The 19,659-nt window shown below is 34.5% G+C and overlaps 1 protein-coding gene across 1 annotated transcript in view; it reads left to right on the plus strand.

The window, feature by feature from the left end:
• Window positions 1-19,659, plus strand: part of LOC148952876 (uncharacterized) — a 182,181-nt gene that overhangs the window by 109,959 nt on the left and 52,563 nt on the right. Inside the window, exons 8-12 of the mRNA XM_089087456.1 lie at window positions 2,266-2,433; window positions 4,127-4,279; window positions 6,194-6,367; window positions 7,438-7,551; window positions 12,579-12,740. Of these exons, the coding sequence (XP_088943582.1) occupies window positions 2,266-2,433; window positions 4,127-4,279; window positions 6,194-6,367; window positions 7,438-7,551; window positions 12,579-12,740 (771 nt within the window). The remainder of the gene's footprint in view (window positions 1-2,265; window positions 2,434-4,126; window positions 4,280-6,193; window positions 6,368-7,437; window positions 7,552-12,578; window positions 12,741-19,659) is intronic.

Here is a 19,659-nt window from a genome sequence, read left to right on the forward strand (position 1 = left end):
AGGGGGCGCCGGATTTCCCAGCATTATTTAAAAAACGATCAGAAATTAAATTTTTAAAAAAACAAGTTTATTTAACTGAAAGTAAGGAGCAAAATTAAAATTTAAAACGAACAGAAATTATTCCGTACATGAAAGGGGATGTAACCTCCTCAATACCTCGCTCTTTACGCTAAAGTTTGAATTTGTCACACAAATTTATTTTTTTAAACAATAAAAAACTTTAGCGTAAAGAGTGAGGTATTGAGGAGGGGACAGCCCCTTTCATATACGGAATAATTTCTCTTCGTTTTAAATTTTAATTTTGCTCCTTACTTTCAGCTAAAAAACTTGTTTTTTTATTTAATAACAGAATAGAACTGAATCAGTCGCAGCTACCACAGTCACACTACTTTTGGATAGAGTCATGACCTGAAATAGCGCCAAAAATACTTTTTAGGTGCATAGGTGGTTGAATCCTTGGGACTCGTCCCCTTCAGAAAGGTTTTTGTTTTCAAAAATATTCTAAATTTTAGGTACTGTTCTATTAGCTGGGTAACACGCGAGAAGTGAACTTAAGTTAATGCTAATGATATAAAACAAAATAAGATGAAAATATAATAGTTTAGAAACAAATTTAGGCTATATATTTACATATTAGGGGGTTGGGGTAAAGCATAGCATATATTAAACACGTAACCTAACCTAACCTAGGTACCTTATTTCCCCCTAAACCCCAAAAAAACTAAAATTTAAATATATATTTCCTAGAGTGAGAAACCCCTTTTTTATTCAGTGTCAGATAGGAATTACCGGGTAATGCCTAATTGGTCTTTGCTTTTCTCAAGTGGCTGTCTCGCGTGTTGACCAGCTAATAGAATAGTACCAAATTATATTTAAATTTCAACATAGATCACTTTTATTTACAGAAACTTTTTGTCTTGAAAAAATTCTCTCTCCCGTATAGCTGTCCCACGTATTTCTGAATGTGAATAACTTTTAAACTTGAAAAGGGCATTTTAACAACGCTTCTCAGTAGCTGACTTACGCTAAACCATATGATAATCGGTTTCTTATAATTCTTACATCAACTAAATGTAGTTGAGATAGAATAAGTGAATCTTGATGCAAGTTTATATAAAAAACCGAAAAACAAATATTTTAACATGCATTGATGAAAATTATCCTTGAGATTACCAACTGTTCTGAAATTCAGACTGCAAACCCAAAAACTCGGATGAAAGACTACTAAGCCTATCATATTTAAGATTGTTGAGAATATTTTGTTTCTGCTCTAACACTGTTGAACTCAGCACATACAATCAGAGTGAGAAATTCAGTTTTATTTTGCATCACATGAACTATAATAGAAAATATACACTTTTAAATCTTTAAATAAAAAAAATATTTAATATTAGGTTATATCTTTCATTTTCTCTCTTTCAGATTTATTATTCAATAGGACTACACAAAAACAATCTATCATCACATTTTAAGCGAAACTCGTTTATCATAACTGTGTTTGCAAAATTGTACGGGATTATATTCGTTGTATTTAGAAGACGTTTTCCTCAGAAAATACGGCAAAATTAAAATTTGAAAATTGTTTCGAAAAATTGAAAATATCATCTTCAAAATTAAAATGGTCACAAAGAGTCAATTCAAATTCGGAATATATCATTTTGAAAAAAAAATTAAACAATAGAAAAACAACAACTCTACGAATTGTTTTGGGTTGTGCTAGTTCCACATGTTATTTTTAAATCAAAATATCATTTTAGTTTAAAATTCAAACTATGACATTTATTTTTGTACAAATAAACATTCAATTTGGTCTAATGTCAAGATTTTTATTGGTCTAAACGCAAACTTTTGACATTTTTTCTTGTTTTTCTTGCATTGCTAAACATGCAAGATGCTAGTTTTCTTATGCAAGCTATTTATTTTTCCGATTCTATATTTCTGGAGAAAAATACAACAGAATTCCAAAAACAATTAAGGTATGGTCAAAAATTAATCTTTTTCATAAGAATCACAGGAAAATCATATCTTTTTATTTTTATCACAATATCCCTCGGCTATCAGAACTGGAAAATAATTACCCATAAAATACCGTCCTTATTAATGCTTATTCTGTTTATAGACGAGTTATTTTTTTTTCGTCTGTTTCGTAAGACTCACATCGAAACAATTTTTTTTTTTTATAACATCCCTCGCCAATTGACATCAAAACATTATTATTTTTGTATCTCATACGTAATACCAATATGAAGATTTATTTCCTTTTAGTTGGTAGAATCGTATGTAAATGCCACCCTGCTGGTTCTTTTGGTCAGGACTGTGACCCATCAACAGGAAAGTGTTTTTGCAAAGTAGGAGTCACGGGTCTTCATTGTGATAGGTGTATATCTGGCCACTGGGGCTTAAATCGAGCAATGGAATTTAGTGGCTGCACATGTAAGAATTTACATACGTTTTAAGCAGATATGTATATGAGTTGTATTTATAAAAATGTTTACATTTTGCTCGCTCCTGGATTTTTATTTTGGAAAAATGTCCCCCTTTCCAAGAGAATTGAGAAGTGTTGACCCTACATGTGCATGGCTTTTGGAATAAGAGAAAATTCAATATTCCGGTCTTCGAAAAAAAGAGGATTTGGCAGATAGTTTTAAAATTTTTCTGCGAAAAAGTTGAAGAATCTAAAGATGCACAAAAGTTTTAATATTAAAAAATTACAATATTCGGATTTCAAAAGCTGCTTAAGATTTTAAAATGATTTAAAGATGTTCAACCAAGCCGTTTGCTTCTTCAAGTAATCAGATTGAGATATGTGACTAGATTTTTGCTTTGTCTGGTACATAAAAGCTTACAATTCGTTTATTGAAATTTTTAGTTGTATGGTGAAACCATTACCGTTTTTAATCTTATCCAATTCAATGAAAATTGGAAAATACTCGTTACATATAACTTGTCTTGAGTCAAAACACTTCAAAAAACCCTTAACGGACAAATTGACGAATAGTTTAGCCAATGGGAAATCTAGTTATTTGCTATTTACTAAAATCTAGTGTTGCTGAGCATCCATTGACTGATGGTCTTACCGTTTGGTCGAGCTTAAAGGCACGAGTTCTCAACATGCATTGTGAACATGCTAAGGTAAAGGCTGTCCGTGCCATGAGTACATAACTTGAGGGTGTATGACACTATAAAATGTACTGATATTATAGGTCCTTACCATATTATATTATACCTGATATATAATATAAGTTGATATGTAGTCAAAGAATAAAACTTTAGAACTGAAGCTACTAAGCTATCAGTAAACAATAATTGTTCAAATGCCAAACTTATAGGATATCAGCCTAAAGTTTTTACTTTCAGAATTTTAATTTATTCATAAACAAGAAATACAAAAACATGGTTCATGCTTGCATAAGCCCCTTCCTTGAAATTAACATAACAAAATTAAGCCATGTACAAAAAATAGAAAGGTGGAGCAAAGATCTGGAGAAGGATATAACTTCGTATAATTTTATTCGGGTGTTTTGAATGTTTTTTTATTAATTTTGGAGTTTCATATCTCATTTTCTTCCTAGTTATATTCTGGAAGCCAAGAAGGAGCTAAGCTCGCATAAGCGCCTTCCTTGAAATTAACATAAAAAAATTAAGTCATCCAATGAAATAGAAAGGTGGAGCAAAGGTTAGGAGAAGGATATATATTCTTATATTTTTCTTCGGGTGTTTTGAATGTTTTTTTTGTAATTTTATACCTCATTATCTCCCTATAACTTCCCCATTCCAAAATTAACTTCCAAATAAGTTCCTGACTTCCATTGTGAAGTATTTAGGTAATATTTCATAAATATATTTGACCTCTTATATTGAACAAAAAGGACTAAAAATACTTTTCGGAATTTATTTTTGTTTGAGGGCTTTATATTTCCTGAAAAATTACCATTCGTATATCCTCGTACTACGTATTAAAATAATTAAAAAAAAAATTATTTATTAACACTGTTACATATTTGATTATCTTCGTTCAACTACATATTGGTTCTGTAAGGATACATCTAACTCAGTTTTTCAGTTGGATGGTTTCTTTATAGCTACACTATTTAAACAAATATTTTTAAAAATCATTTGTTTGCAGCTTGTGCTTGCTCTATATATGGTTCGGTCCGAAATGACTGTGATCAGAGCACTGGTCGATGTGTCTGTAAAAATGGTGTCATAGGTCACAAGTGTGATACTTGTGAGGATGGGACGCTCATCACAAAAGAAGGTTGTTCAAGATCCGTGTTTGGTAAGTAAATATTTGAAAAAAAGAAAAAACCTGAAATGCTTGCTTTAATTATATTTTTGGCCATATATAACTATATATGGCCAATATATAACTATATAGTTTATATATATATATATCACAAAATAATAACTATAATATACCTATATATATCACTGTGATATAAAATATAAGTGTATAAAATATATAAATATAATGTGATATAAAATATATAAATATAAGTGATATAAAATATCACTATAATATACCAATATATAACTATAGTTTAGCATATATAACTATATGAAATTCTTCACGTCAATAGCTTCCCCCGATAATACATTAGAGTCAACATGTATAGTTTGTATTCCCTGGGAAACATAATTTTGCGTAAAATAACAAATATAACTTCCACCGAAAGGACATATTTATATAATTGTATTCGCTAATTTTGGGTCTGTCCATTCATCAAGCCAAGATTATGCTCCTATATAGAGTTTTTCTTACAAATTATCTAATTATGCATAAAAAAGGAGATTTTTCGCTTTTAAACACTTCTCATCTCTAGCCCGTTTTTGAATTAAAAGAAAAAGAAAAAAAAAATTCAAAAAGGGATTCATAGATAGGTAAAGCTGAATCTCAGCTACTGCATAGCAGTAAAAACAGAAATCAATCTCAACCAAAGGAACTCGACCGTTATGTATTTTAATTATTTATCTGCATTAGGTATTTTGGTAAAAATGATTTTGTTAACATATATTTTGGTTATTAGGGTTACCTTCTCTGTACAGAAGAATTTCTTCCAACTATGATCCCTAGAAAAAAAACAACCCCAGTAGTGATTAGACCCTTCAGGATACAGGATAGGACTTACAAATGAAACAAGATATGTAAGTAACGGGTGAAGTTTTTAATAAGACAGTGAATAGGCTAACAAAAAAGAACTTTTTAGTAGGAAAATAATAATATAGGTTAAAATATTAGTACATTTATTTATTTAGTTTATTGAAAGATTGATCCCTGGAGCTGGAAGAAGAGAATCAATCCACTGTGCTAAAACAGGATTCTGCAAGATCCTGGAACCTTCTTATTGCAGATACAATTTAAAAATGAAAATTTACCAAAAATTTGCTAAATTAAAAAAATAATCAAAAGTAATATATAGATTAAAAAATTTTAATTTTTTTTAATGACTATATTTGGGATCTAATTATTTCATTTTCTTTACCTCGTCTTAGCCATTTCATAAGAGTTTGAAAGGCTTAGGGTAAATGACTGGCTTCAGCAGAAATGATAGTAAAAGAATAAAATACGGTTCCAAAGCAGACGCAAGAATGGAATGGCGAGATTAAAAACATTTAAGTAAATAATTTCTATATTAGATAATATAATATAATCATTACATTCATTAAATTTCTTCTAAATATTATATTCAGGAATGTTTTCCAGCTTACTTTCCTTTTTACAGTCATTAGATACGGCTTTCAAGGCATGGGGGTTACCTGAAAAATCTTTCAGTAGCAATTTTGAGAAGTGGTTTGAACTCCGCATGATTTGCAATTGACACGTCGTTCATAAGTGACTTTTATAACGCGAATTTTATAATTCAGTAATTGTCTTCTAGAACATAAAGACCAATTATAAAATTGGGATTACACCAGTATTCTTTTAATGAGACTAAATTTTACTGTACCAATTAAAGTGCAAAATTTCACTTGTGAATGTAAAATACTTACTGTTGCTCGTAGTAACGCTTAAAGCATCACTTTTCTGTGATATCAATATAATTTCAATACGTCAAAAGTATGAACAGTGCTTAAATTTTAAAAACTTCAATAAAATTCAAACATTTTACTAAGAAGGATTGCTATGAGTAACCGATTGGCTGAGAGGGATAAGTAAAATTTACGTGAGCCCAAAGTTTATAAACTTTTTTAGATCTAGAAGATCCAATGCTGGCTTCTGCCCCAGCTACATCTTTGGCTTCTAAATCTATTCGGCATGCAATATTGCCACATTTGAACGCTTGGAATCCTCAATTCTTTGATCCTGATCGCACTCGAATATCCTGGAAACCTACGCCATCTACATTTGGGCTGTTTGGATTACTTGGTAAGTAGTGAAAGACGTAATTTGCTTTCAAGGTTTTCAATACGAAATCAAATTTAAAGCTTTTTGAAAGCCATATTTGCTAGCAAAATTACATGTATTTTCAAAGTCTATCATGTATCAAGAACGTAAGCCTTAAAATTACGTTCTAGGAAGTGAGATATCACCAAGAGCGTATCTAGGATTCTTGTTCGAGGGTTGGGGTATTTCTTAGGGGGAAAGTTACAAAAAACTTTAAAACACATAGAAAAAAATTATGTACATTTTCGTTACGTTCTTAAAAGTCAGAACCACCTTCTCCTGGATACGGCTTTGGATTTCACCGTTACGCTAGAACCGTAATTTCACTTGAAAAATAGGCTTTTTGTCATTAATTTAAAAAACTTAGATTCAATTTCACAGTTGCATGGCTTTTATTATTTTTTATTTGTAGGTTCTCGAAAAGAGCGAGTACCCTTTGGTACCCGGATTGGTGGTCCTTTAGGTCTGTGTCGTAGCGCTTGCTAATTTAGGGAACCAAGGCATCTAAAGACGGAATAGTGGCTAATGATGCAATAAAGCCTAAAGTTGAATGCAAATATATTGAATAAATAACTTGATAGAATCTGCCTGTTTATAGGTTCGAGTGATCATCGATCATTCCTATTAAAATAAATATTTAATTCCAATAACTTTATATTTTTCACTGTCAGGAGGGCAGGGGAAGTAATGCTTCAGAGGATATAAGTCCCCTAATTTCTTCTATTTTGAACACTGTTTTCTTCTTCTTACCATAATGGATTTAACAAGTTTTTATCTCACTGGTACCCTTTTGCCTTAGTATGGGTGTGTCTGTGCGTGTGTGTGCCCCTTGAAAATATATAAAGAATTAAATAAATTTCAGTCTCCCCTGGCTTTTTAAAAACCTTGAAAATTGGAAGGTAGAAATGCCGGTTAATGCGAAAACAAATAAATATTATTGAAGTTATAAAATGATTTGGTAATAAAAAAGAAAATAAACCCACACCAGCTAATCTTCAATAGATTTAACTAACAGTCTTCTGGTAATCTTAACAGTGGATTTTGCATCGTAGGTGACCCTTGCATAACTGATTTTGACTGTGTTGGTCCTCATGGAGCCTGTTTGCTAGGATTGTGTGCTTGTGCCGATGGATATATCGTCTCAGAGGACAGGAAAAGTTGTATACGTAAGCATTATTTCTTATCCTTCTTTTTTTATTCAGTCTTCTTATTTTAGTGTAAAGTCAAAAATTTTTTAATGATTTTTATATTCAAGCATAATAAGACTTCAAAAACCCAGGTCGCAAAACCTGAAATAATGCAATCCTAAGAAAAGCACAAGCAATACATAATAGCAAGCATAAACAAAAGCACAAGCAACATATAACAGCACACATACACAAAATGTACGAAAAACAAGTAAGGAATATTACATCTTCCTTCTTTTCGAAAGAGCTTGTCAGTCATAGGTTTATTCTTTACGGTGGCTTGACTTTTCGACCACTCCTTGTAGTAATAGAACATCTGTCAACTTTGGCCGCGAAAGGTAGGGAGACCACAGTGTTTTTCTGGGCCACGGCAACCGGCGAATCTGGCATGCTGGCTTGACAAACTGCAGTTCTTTATTTTGGGTAAGTCCGGAGAATGATACCATAAATCGTGTACTGATGAGCTGCCGGTATTTTAATCAGAACTCTTCTCATCTCTAGTCACGAATTTCAAGTGCTTTCTACTTCGGCAGTACTGTCTGTTCGCTTTTGTCTGTACTACATACGATCTTGGCGCATCTGCTTCTCGGAGGACTATTGCAGGTTGGTAGGTTTGATCATTGGACCGTACTCGAACTTGTTGGGCTATCTGCTCTGGACTAAGGGTTTTGGTATTTTGATCATAGTAGCGTTTTTGTCTTTCCCTTTCTTTATTCCTTGTTCACATGAATTACTGCATAGGTATGACTTTGGAGACAAATACACAATAATAAAGGGTACTAGGGATCTCAAGTTTCTACTCTTTAGCAACTGGGCTGAGGAAGCTATACCACCGACAGGTTTGTTGCAGTACTTAAGGAGAGCTAGCTCGACGTTATTTTGTCGATTTAGGTTAGGTTAGGTTACCTAACCTCAGCGAGGCTGTTGGACTGAGGAGGGTTTTGCCTAGAGGTATTGTGTTGTATTTGCTACTGTCTCATGAAATCCTTGACTGTTTCTGTAGTAAATTGTGGGTCATTATCCGATGTACTAATCAAGGGTATCCCAAATCTAGAGAAGTGAGATTTTAGCTTCGGGATTATGAAGTTCGTGTAAGTATTTCCTACCAGCTCATCAGCTTCAAACAATCTACTGTAATAATCCAATATTCACATGTAGTATCTTTCGGATATGTAAAGCAGATCAATGCCAACATGCTCCCAAGGGTGGCTGGAATATCATGATGAAGCAAGTGTTTTCTTGCATTTGCTGTAGAATAAGTACAGCACGCATCACACTTCTTGACAAAATGTTCGGTTGTTTGACTCATCCTTGGACACAAAATTAATGATCTGGCTCTGCTTTTCCTCTTCTCGATACCATGGTGTGAAGCATGAATACTCTTCAGTACAGCGATGTGCATTCTGTATGGAATTACAAGACGGCCATCTTTCATGATGTGATCAACAACACTGAGATTACTTTTTACTGTCAAAGAATTCAGTTAAGGGTGACGGAACTATTGATTTTTTTTTGGGACAATCTTCTTCTACCATTTTCCGAAGAACCTTCAGCTGTGGATTTTTGGGCATTTCTTGTATTTAATTTCTCTGTGAAGCAATGGTTCCTCGGTGTATAAGTGGAACCGGGTCAGGGTGTTTAGGATTGGTATTTCAATGCCTGGCAGATATATTCTACTTAAATTGGAAGGTTGTATATGAATTCGTTGAAGTCTTGACGACTGCCTATTGATCGGCCGATTAAGGATTGTTTTCAAGAGTTTATAGTCACAGATAACTTGGAAGTGATGATCTTAGAGATACTGATGAAAATGGCGACATCCAAAAACAATGGCACACAGCTCCTTTTCAATATGCGAGTATCTCTGGTCTGTTTCATTCAGCGATTTCGATGCGAATGAAACAATATTATTCTCTTGAAGAAGGACAGCATTCAGTCCTGATTTAGAATCATCAACTTGGATCTCTATCAGAATTTCGTAGGATCGAAGAGCAAAATTGTTGTTATGATCGACGCTTTAAATTTCGTGAATCTGACTTTGTGTTTATTCGTCCAGTTGAATTGCTTCTGCTTAGCTAAGGTCCTAAGAGGTTCATTGAGGCTTGACACATTTGAGATATAGCGTGAGAGGTACTTTAACATCCCAAGGACTTTTTGTAGTTCTTCCTGGGATTTAAGTGATGGTATTTCCTCTATTGCTTGGATTTTCTCGATATCTGGATGGATTCTGTTTTTGGAAATGGTGTGTCTAAAGTAGGGTATCGTAGCTGGTTTGAAGATGCACTTATCTTTGTTGAGCTTGACTCCCTTTTCTCCAACTCTTAAAAGGGTTTTTTGAAAACTTATGTCATGGTTCTCTTCAGATACACCAGAGATGATCATTCCATCCGAAATTACTGAGAATCTCTTGAAGTTGCTGAATGCCTCTTCCACGTGAGGTTGGAACTCATGAAGAATTGCGTCCAAAGGGCATATGTCTAAATTTATTTTCCCATATGGAGTTGAGAACATAGTCAGTTCGGAAGATTTGTCACCAAGGCATAAGTTCCAATATCCTATCCGGGTATCTAGCTTGGAGAAATACTTAGCGCCTGCATGCTTTTTCACAGCTTCCTTAAAAGTTTGCATTGGATGGTGGGGTCTCTTTATGGCTTTATTAAGATCGTGAGGATCTATAGAAACTCTCAAGGCTCAATCTGGTTTCTCAACAACCACAGCTAGGTTCGTCTAAAAAGTTGGATGGGTCATCTTCTCGATGGCTCCTAGGTTCTCCATACGATATAGTTCTTCCTTGAATTTGGACTGAAGGTTCAAGGGTATTCGTCTCGTGGGCTGAACAGATGGCTGTGAACCTTTCTTGAGGATTATTTTACACTCACCTTCCAGTTTCCCAATCAGTGCTGGGCTGTCCAGACTGAAGACTAAGCATCAGCTTTACCAGTTTTATTTGACGACTTAAACTGAAGCCAAGGATAGGAGTAGGAGCTGACTGTACCACAAAAACTGTATCTTAGGGGCATGGATTATAAAATGATTTGGCAATAAGAAATTTGTGGTCATGTGGTCATGGTCATGTGGGGCTTGACTTTGTGGTCATGCCCCATGACCACAAAGACTGTACTGTATCATTTGCCTATCAGGCAGAGCCGATCTTACATATCCCCAGGACGGGAATATTATGATCACAAAAGCTTGTTTAAATTTGGTTTGTAGGGTGGATTGCAGGTTTTGAATTCAGTCTTTCTAACGTATGTCTGGTAATGATGCTAGCTTGTGTCCCTGTGTCAATCTTGAATTTCACAAGACTGTTAGTTTAGTATATGGCGGGTTATCAGCTTTGTCCATCATTAGTTGATGGATGAGTAGTTCATCAGGTGTTTGAGCTGCAGAACTGATGATATTCACAGTCTTTTTGCTACCATGACAGACACGTGCAATATGGTTGGGTTTTTTGCAGTTACTACAAATCTTCCCTTTTACGGGGCACTGATGATTCTGTGAATACTCTCGGCCATAGAAGTAACATTCACAATTTTTGATTCAGTCACGATTAGGTTTCCATTGTCTATTTTGATTATTCTTGATGATATCAACTTCTGAAAGGGTCAATTTGGTTCTGACTGCACTAGTCTTTCGCGTATCTTCTGGGATGATGTTTCATAGATGAGGCGAAGAAGGACCATTTCGTCAACAATCGTAGCTGCATATGAGTACTCACGCACTAAGATTTTCAGTTCAGTTGCAGATTACTCTATATGGTAGTTTCACCTTCCATTTGGTCACGTTTGTGGAATTTATATCGGGAGAATATGGGGTTTGGTTGTGGATAAAAATAGTCATCCATTTGGCAAGCAGCATTAGCTGCTTTCATCAGCTTTTTCATCAGCAAGCTGGCAAGCTTTTTCATCAGCGGCTAGCCTCCAAGTGTTGAACAAATCTTATGCTTTTTCCCGAAGCCAAATTGGCATATATGCACACTTGATTTTCTCATTTTTTCCGCTCAAGGGTCCATCAAACATTATATTAGTATGACTTTGAATCTGGTCCAATCCTCTTTAGACTGTCTAAATACAGCTCAGCTCAGGATATTGGACGGTGGTATCCATCTTCTACTCTCACACCATGTAAAGATTTGTCTCTTCAAGCATATACTTCAGAGACCCAGGTCACAAAACCTGAAATAATGCAATCATAAGCAAAGCACAAACAATACATAACAGCAAGGATAAACAAAAGCACAAGCAATATATAACTGCACACATAAACAAAATGCAAGAAAAACAAGCAAGGAATATTACAAAATAATATTTTATTTCTTATACCCCACCCCTTTTTTGCCTTTGTCTGGTATCAATTGGCCTTAGAAGTAAACCCAATTTTTAAACCCTACTCTTTTATGATTTTGTATTCTTTTCTTTTATATCACCACACTTGTTTTTGTTTCAATTAGTGTTTTTTAGTTTATTCATTAGGCTATGCGTCAAGCTAGCTAAATTTAAATAGCTTAATCTTTTAACCATTAAATTTTTAACTTCTAAAATTGTATTCGTGTTCTTTTTCAAAGTAAAAATAAAAATTCTGAATGAAAATGCTTGAATAATTTATTTACTTGTGCCTCAAAGGCACGAGCTTGAAGGGGTAAGTAAACTTAAAGATATTGATGTGTAGCCCACTTCAAATCATTTTTGTGTTTTAAACTTTAAATTTAGATTGACATAAAAACTTCTGACCATGTTTTAATTCATAAAAAAAAAACAAAAATCAACTCGAGAGACAAATGTTATTCTTCTAAATATTATATTTGCTGCTTTTTCTTGATTTGAAAAATATTCTAACTTATTTTTTTTTCAAAAATAAAATTCCATCTTGTAACCATATGGTATTATTCTAGGATTATGATTTAAAATGTATCTTTTATAAAATCTTCAATTTCAAGCAATTTTCCCCAATTGAAATATTTGTATTTAATTTCATAAATATTTGTAATCAAATTCAATTTCTTTTAGCAAATGGTCCTACTCATGAACTAGTACAACTTGAGAATCCCTGTTCAATGTCACCTTGTCTGTTTGGAGGAACATGCAAAAACCTTGGTCGAGAGTCTTACATTTGTATATGCCCTCCAGGGAGAACTGGATTTGACTGCGAATCTTTTTTTGAATCAAAAGGTAAGTAATAAAACCCTTTTCCACTTCTACTTGTCAAACTGGACGAGAGTTATCCTACAGTTCTGCAGTTCAGCTTTTGTGGAGTAAGAAGTATTGCTAATACAATACTCGCCCCAAAACGAGGAACCTGATGGGCTAAGGATCCACTTCTGGGGAGCTATGCATGTTAATTTTTGTTTTATTAAACAAAAAAACAAGTTTTTAAAACTGAAAGTAAGGAGCGACATTAAAACTTAAAACGAACAGAAATTATTCTGAATATGAAAGGGGATGTTCCCTCCTCAACGCCTCACTCTTTACGCTAAAGTTTGACTTTCCCAAAACTTTATTTTTTTAAACAATAAAAACTTTAGCGTAAAGAGCGAGGCATTGAGGAGGGGACATCCCCTTTCATATACAAAAGGGGATGATATGAAAGGGGATATCCCCCTTTCATATTATTCCGTATATGAAAGGGGATGTCCCCTCCTCAACGCCTCGCTCTTTACGCTAAATTTTGACTTTCCCACAACTTTATTTTTTTAAACAATAAAAATCTTTAGCGTAAAGAGCGAGGCGTTGAGAAGGGGGACATCCCCTTTCATATACGGAATAATTTCTGTTCGTTTTAAGTTTTAATGATGCTCCTTACTTTCAGTTTAAAAAACTTATTTTTTTTAATTTAATTTCTGATCGTTTTTTAGTTAATGCAGCTTTTATTTTGGCTCACCGTGATTAAATGATTAAAACAAAATTTGCATATTAATTTTACTTTTCTTTTGCTAAATGGCTTTCTCTAAATTTGGTTCTGGCATAATTTACAAATTAACTTACGTAACGAATTTCTATATTCGTATATTTTTATTACGTATATTATGGGGTTCGCCCCCTAGTCAATACCTCACTCTTTACGTTAAATTCAAATCGTGTTCTAATTCTTTAAGAATGACTCCTTAATCACAAAGGCCATTAATTATAATAAATATATCTGATGAAAGTACAAAAAAATTTGTTCCCTTATGAATCAGACGAAATTGGGAAAAAAAGGGCGTGGGAGGGGGCCAAGTTACCCTCCAGCATTTTTGTCTCTGAAAAGGGCACTATGACTTTTAATTTCCATTTGAATGAGCTCTCTCTTGATGTTGTAGGACCACGGGGTCGGCACGATTACCCCTTAAAAAAAAAAATAACAAAAACCCATCCGTGATCTCTTCTGGCAAAAAATACTAAGTTGCACATTATTGCAGATATGAGCTTGAAACCATTTCAATAGAATTTTCTGATACACTGAATCTGACGGTGTGATTTTCATTAAAATTCTATCATTCGTAGGGAGCCTTTGATGAGTAATACTAAACTTAATAAAATTTATATTTTTAGAATCAGCATTATAAGCCCATTCTATTGATATATTTATTGACATGAAAATTCCGTTTTTTAAAGTTTCGATTACTATTGAGCCGTATCGCTTTTTTTATGTTTTTTTTATTACGTATTTGTTTTTACGTATATGAGAGGGGTTCTCCCTTTAGTCAATACCACGCTCTTTGCGCTAAAGTTTTAAATTTTGTTTAAATCACAAGCCCCTGAATCACAAAGGCCTAAATCACTAAGGCCTCAAATCACTAAAAAAAAACTGTAGCGTAAAGAGCGAGGTATTGACTTGGGGGCAAAATCCCTCATATGCTTAATAATTTCTGTTCGCTTTAGGTTCTAGTGTTGCTTCTAACTTTTAGTTGAAAAACTTGTTTTTTTTTAATTTAATTTCTGATCGTTTATTAAATAATACTGGGAAATCCGGTGCCCTTTTCATAGAAATATCCCTTACCCCAAGGAAATATCCTCCACGGAAAGATTCTCCCAAGTAATCCCCTCCTCTAGCCCCCCCCCCACCAGAAAAAATACTTCCCGAAAATGTCTGTATACTTCCCAATAACCAATACTATATGTAAACAATGGGCAAAGTTCATAACTTGCAGCCCTTCCCCTGGGAACTGTGGGGGATTAAGCCATCTTCAAAGACATATTTATTAGATTTTCATCTATGCTGAACAAAATGGCTATCTCAAAATTTTTATCAGGTGACTTTGGGAAAAATATGAGCGTGGGAGGGGGCCTAGTTGCCCTCCATTTTTTTTGGTCACTTAAAAAGGGCACTAGAACTTTCAATTTTCGTTCCAATGAGGCCTCCTACGATATTCTAGGACCACTGAGTCAATACGATTACCCCTGGGAAAAAAAAAATAAACACGCATCCGTGATCTTTCTTCTGGCAAAAAAGGGAAAATTCCACATTTTTGTAGATAGGAGCTTGAAACCTCTACAGTAGGGCTCTCTAATACGCTGAATATGATGGTGTGAATTTCATTAAGGTTCTATAACTTTTAGGGGGTCTTTCCCTCTTTTTTCGAAAATCAGCCAAATTTTCTCAGGCGCGTAACTTTTTATGAGTAAGATTAAACTTTTGATGATTAAGATGAGTTGATGAAACTTATGTATTTGAATTCAGCATTAAAATCTGATTCTTTTAATGCATCTATTTGTTTCAAAATAACTTTTGTTAGACTTTTGGTTACTATTGAGCCGGGTCGCTCCTTACTTACAGTTCGTTACTACGAACTGTTTGATTATTGATAGATAGATATATTGTGTATTTCCAAAGCCTAAGAGCCATATACACACAAAAATTTATGAAAAATAAAGAAATCACAACAGAACAAATTACGATACACACATTAACATGATACATAGTAAAAATACCTTATGGTAATTTATCGGGAAAATAAATGTAATTCCATATAATTAATAATAATTAATTGTAAAAAATGTTCCTTCTTTCTAATCCCTTCTCTATGTAACATACCAATACGAAATACTGTGGTTGGATTACTACTTTGCAAAAAAACAAGGAAGCAGCAAAACAATCCCATGTAAGTATTTGTTCTTTAAATCAGAGAGCACCGGGCACTTTCGGAGAAAATGGTCCAAATCTTCGTCCTCATCTCTACAAAGAGGACACACATACCGACCGTCAGGATGTACTATCCCCCTGTCGAACACCATTTGCCTGCTCTGGATTTGCCCTAAGCTGAATCCATCGGCATAAAATCATAGCCGGTAAATTAAATTTAAAATAAATTTCCTCTCCAAAACTAGGTTTAACCTGATTATAATGATTCAGTGTAGCAGAATTTAAGACCAGTCCTTGCCAATACTGAATTTCTTGACCCTCTAAGATAAATCGTACCTGGCTAGTAGGAATGACCTATCGACTCCCGTACGAACATAATTTATGCATGTTTTTATGGTTTTTGTCACTGAGAATGAAAAAACAGGATTTTTCTCACTTTGATGTATTTTCATGGTCGATTTATTTGTTGTTTCCAAGTGTATTGTCTCCGGGGCGAAGTTTGCACATGCGCATTAACGGTGGGGAAGAGATATATTGATCTAGGACAAGAGGGGGAAAATGGATTTCCGAGAAATTGATTGCTTAATCGACTAGGACAAATGAATTTCTGCCTAACCACCACTGCTGCCATCTACAATTTAGTCTAACGTGGACAGTACATAATTTATGTATGTTTTTATGGTTTTTGTCACTGCTGTGAATGAAAAAGCAGGATTTTTCTCACTTTGATGTATTTTCAAGGTCGATTTATTTGTTGTTGTTGTTGTTCGTCCAGGTGTACGCTAGGGGGAATGTTTTGATCCAGGAATAGGAAACAGGAAGTATATGTCTCCTTCTAAGCCAATCAGAGAGTCGCTTACATATTAGCGGGAGAGGATTTCAGAGAATATAATGTAAGGATTTTTGCTATAGTTTTTATTAGTCTGTAGAGTCAGCAGTCAGAGTGAAAGGAGTGAAAAATGAATAAATTTGAGAAAGAGAGAATTAGATCAAATCTTATGTTTATGGAAAAACATTTGATTTTTGATGACGATTTTCTTGAGTTATCTCTTCAACGCAGGATATTCTCTCCGGGAACACTTGACATTATAATGAAAACTGATTCTCCCCCATTGGACTATTGTATGAAGCTTTGTCGATGTGACTCAAATGCTTATACTCAATTTATTGATATATTAATTGGAATAAGGCAGAATAATATAGTGGATACACTTTTGAAAACATTACCAATAGATTCAATGTAGATGGCTCCCCACACCATTCGAAAGAGGTGACGTCACAGAGTTACTCCTAACCCATTCCTCCACCCTGAATTTATCCGTCAGCAGGGACGATCAGTTTCGTTTTAGATGTGAGAGAGTCAAGTGACATCGGAAACCGAAAAATGTTCTATACATGTCCATTATGCATGTACACTCTTGGCAGTTGGACTCAATGTGAGAATTGTACAATTATTGATGACTATAGTGAAAAGTGCAAATTATGTAATCCTTGTAAATTACATAGAGGCTATGTAGTACAAATTAAAGGATGTAACTCTTGTCTTGAAGAGATTTGTGACTCCCACCCTAGAGGACATTTGTGCTCCAATTGTCACTATGATAAATGTGATCAGTGGGAGAATACTTACCCTGCTATGATTGGAAAGAATCCTAAACGTGATTTTAGTTTATTTCTACGAGATTGGTATCGTCGTGGATTTAGATTATTCTGGGAGGAGGAGCCAGGTCTACGATTCAACTGTTGGGGTAAGAAGACAATTTGGTTTCTACGTCATCGTTGTTACGACACTGCCTATTATGACTATAAACCAAGTGATTTTTATTTGGCAGTTACTGAACGTAATTCACCATTTGAAAACACTGTATGTGATATTGCTTAAAATAGACAGATTGAAACTCGTGAATTTCATAATATGAATGCAAATAGTATCATTGACTATAAAAAGAGATATGACAAGAGTGGAGTTACATTATACTGTAGAAAATGTAACCCTGACTTTGCAGTCAATCAAGATCAATATACAGTGAATAAAAATGATTTACCGGCATTAGTGGTTCACGACAGTTGCCTATACATCGAAGAAGAAGAAATCTATAGTGAAGAATAAAGACATTGTTGTATATATATACATTTTATTAATAAACAAATTCACAAACATTTTTTAAGCACTTTACTCTTAGGGCACTGAAATCAATACTGTACAGGTCTGAGAGGATATTTTCTACTAGAAAGTCGTTCAGACATGGATTGTCAACATAAATGTTAAGAAACTGCTTGTAAGTATAACCGCGACATCGGAACACAAAATATAGTAGTGCATGGAAGCCACAGCTTTTAGTCGTCAGATCGTGCACTCTCCTCCGATTTTGAATAATAGTTTTCCCACTGCTCTCAATATAGTTGCTGATGTGAGGTGTGTAGAATGTATAGGGTAGACCAAGAGGATCAGAAAATTCAATCGTCGTCTTCATTGTTTGAAAGATGCACAGCCAATGCCCCGTCAACACAGTCGACGGACTGCTATTAACAATAATTAAGGTATTGTTGACACTTTGAATTTTTCCAAGAAAATCCGAGGGCAGACAATAGGATTTGCACTGGGACATGTAGGGATCCATATTAAATACATTGATTATTTGACTGGTGTTCATGGTGCCAAGTCTAGTATAGTACTACCTTCAGGAGTGATTTCCCAATAGGTTTCATATTGATTTAGTGAGATTAGTGCAATTCTCTCAGCCAATGGGTTGGCAAATGTACACTCTAAACGCACACTCCCTGTACGTACTATACTCATAACCTGCGTGCCAGACAAATCTAGTACAATGATACCATGTGTTTTAGCAAACATTGCTTCGGTTATACCATTTTCCAATAGTTGCGAATCATGATCTAGGGTTTGCATGGTCAACTCATACAATGTTCGATAGGATTTATCAAAGGATAGATTGTAGAGCGGGATACCGTTTACTTTGCACACAAGAGATGAAAGTCCAAACATTTCAAATTTATGTGGACATCCAGTCCATGATCCTATTGCACTAGAGCTTTTTACAAATGCCAAAGTGAGCTTTGACGGTATTTCGCCATTGATAAAGGATGAGTCAGTGAAGGTGCGTGACCCCATGGCAATATGACGTTGATTGGTGATTGTATGAGGAACAAGTAGTTTAATATTATTTCCCCTAGATCTCAGTTTTTCCACTGCCAAAGCAACAGAACTCATGTTTTGTTGTTTGCGTACATGAAGTATTGCCGAGGTGAGAGAGACAGTTACATCACGTTTTGCTGTAGGTTCTTTTTTTATTATGAAATTAGATGGTGCAAGCATAAATTTTATATATACTTTAACATTGGGTGGCAACCATTGGGGTATATTAAATATGTCATGATTCACTTTTAAGACTAGATGTAATTCACTACTTGTAGCATTTTTAAGTGCATTTGTACTATCAGTATTAATAATATATTCATATCCATTGGAGGTGCCTCTCAATTCCTTATATGACTTGGGTGTCTTCAGCATAAATTGCATATAGCTTGTATAATTTTAGAGATTGTTGCTTGTGCTCACCAGCGTTCCATTGATGTAGACACTGATTTGACGAAATAATTATGTAATATACTATTTTCATAGGATATTCTATCGGCCCGAATTGGCAATGGATTATTGGATTTTCAGACTTTCATTTGTAAATCTATAAATGTTGAAGACATGTCCATAAAGTAGTCTTCATTGGGATAAATTTGAAAGTGGATATTATCGGAGAGGGCTTGTTGAGGATAAAATTGTTCATAGTATCCATGCTTGACACTCACATCAACATTTTCTGCATTGAATAGATTCAATGAGGCGGTGATTTAGGGTTGGGAATCCTTATGCGGTAGGTAGGACATCTTAGGTAAAGAAATCTAGTGTTAATCAAACAATTCTCTTCCTGGGTCTTCTTCTTCTAGTGTTTACTGTACGTGTTGGCTTTTTCCTCCTTCTCTTTGACAGGGGTCATGTCTTACGTTTGTGACCTG

The sequence above is a fragment of the Artemia sp. Qi Xiang Cuo genome, chromosome 4, assembly GCF_049724085.1.
Source record: "Artemia sp. Qi Xiang Cuo chromosome 4, ASM4972408v1, whole genome shotgun sequence".
Taxonomy (NCBI): domain Eukaryota; kingdom Metazoa; phylum Arthropoda; class Branchiopoda; order Anostraca; family Artemiidae; genus Artemia; species Artemia sp. Qi Xiang Cuo.